Source organism: Galeopterus variegatus, unplaced genomic scaffold (genome assembly GCF_000696425.1).
Source record: "Galeopterus variegatus unplaced genomic scaffold, G_variegatus-3.0.2 Scaffold4424, whole genome shotgun sequence".
Taxonomy (NCBI): Eukaryota; Metazoa; Chordata; class Mammalia; order Dermoptera; family Cynocephalidae; genus Galeopterus; species Galeopterus variegatus.
This window is the reverse complement of record NW_007730535.1, coordinates 3,748-5,288: the sequence shown is the minus strand read 5'-3', so window position 1 is coordinate 5,288 and position 1,541 is coordinate 3,748. Positions and strand designations below refer to the sequence as shown.

General features: G+C 60.1%; 1 protein-coding gene across 1 annotated transcript in view; it reads right to left on the bottom strand.

Moving 5' to 3' along the window:
* CHDH (choline dehydrogenase) overlaps positions 1-1,535 on the bottom strand; it is a 6,730-nt gene extending 5,195 nt beyond the window's left edge. Inside the window, exons 1-2 of the mRNA XM_008587552.1 lie at positions 1,141-1,535; positions 305-456 (exon numbers count right to left, since the gene is read on the bottom strand). Coding sequence (XP_008585774.1) covers positions 305-456; positions 1,141-1,435 — 447 coding nt within the window. The 5' untranslated portion in view covers positions 1,436-1,535. The remainder of the gene's footprint in view (positions 1-304; positions 457-1,140) is intronic.
* Between the last annotated feature and the right edge of the window lie 6 nt (positions 1,536-1,541).

The following is a 1,541-nucleotide window of genomic DNA, read 5'->3' as shown; positions in this document are numbered from 1 at the left end:
TGTGGAAAGTGCTAGGGGACTGCTCTGAGGTGGGTGTGACAGAGCCCCGGAAGGGCTCTCACCCAGGCACCTCCAGCTGTCTGCAGGGGGTGGGACTGGGGACTTCCTCACTTCCACAAGCCCACTGTCTCCTGTGAGGCCCTAGGGACAACCAATCACGCCACTGCTGCCCATGCCTCACCACAGGGACGAGAGTACCTGGGGAGGAGGTGTGACTTCTGCCCACTCTGAGCCCTACTGCCGGGGTCCCTGCCCCTCCTTTCCAACCTCTGAGCTGCCAGGTGCCCAGCTGTAGTCCACTCACCCTGCATCTCTGGCCATTCTTGATGTACTCCACGCCCACTGCACGGGTGCCCTCAAACAGCACCCTGCTCACGAGCGTCTGGGTTTCGGCCCTGAGGTTGGGGCGGCTCAGCACTGGGTGCAGGTAGGCGCAGGCTGTGCTCCAGCGCTTGCCTGCAGGATGGAGCGAGGAGATCAGGCACAGCCCCTACTTTGCCCTTGCACTTGGGCAGGAAAAAGAGTGAATTTCCCTGCCTGCAAAGTAAGGCTCAAACTGAAAGACCCTGCCCTACTGCAGTCCCATCTACCTAGGGTCCCTCGGACACAGGTGGAAAAGTACCCTTCATCCTCGACAGGATGACACAGAGACCAGGAGTGTGACAGAAGGGGTAAGAACCCTGAAGAGGCAGGCAAGAGCCCAGGGTCAGCCCTGACCTTGCTTCTGTCCTGCTATGAGCAAGGCCCTTCACCACTCTGTGCCTCAGTTTCTCCACCTATAAGGGTGGGACATGGCCCGGGTGAGGAAAGGAGCCAGGGAGATGAGGAAAGAGGGCCATGTACTCCTCTGTGCCTCAGTTTTCCCCTCTGTAGGTCTCTAGAGGACTCTGGGCTCTCAGTCCACAGAGCTGACTCTCCATTATCCATACCCACAGTGGCAAGAGGCCCAAAGAATACCCGAGATGTCACTCATTGGCTCTGGGTTGTATTCAGTGGCATCTAGGGGTACAATATGTCACCTCCCCTCCACCTGATACCAGCCTCATTTTGTGGACACTTACCACAATGGGGCCAGGACAGCTGGGCCCTGATAAAGGGTAGTTTAAAAAAAAAAGTTGGGGCAGGGGGACCACACTCTACCTTTGTGGATGGTCCTGTCCATCCAGCCGAAGCCTTCTTGCTGGAAGCCGTTCATGTCCTCGGTGAAGGGGTAGCCAGCCTGCTGGGCCGCCTGCAGGAAGGCCTGGTGCAGTGGGTGGTTGGTCTTGCCGCGGGACACATGCAGCGGGCCCTGGCCTCCGCGGTACCTGCTGGCGCCCAGCTCGTGGCTCTGTGCCTTGCGGAAGTAGGGCAGGCAGTGCGCATAGTCCCAGCCCTCGGCGCCCTGGCGGTGCCAGCGGTCGTAGTCCTCGGCGTGCCCACGGACATAGACCATGGCGTTGAGTGACGAGGAGCCTCCCCAGACTCGGCCGCGTGGCCAGTACAGCACGCGGCCATCCAGGCCCGGCTGCGGCTCTGTGTGGTAGTACCAGTTGTACCTG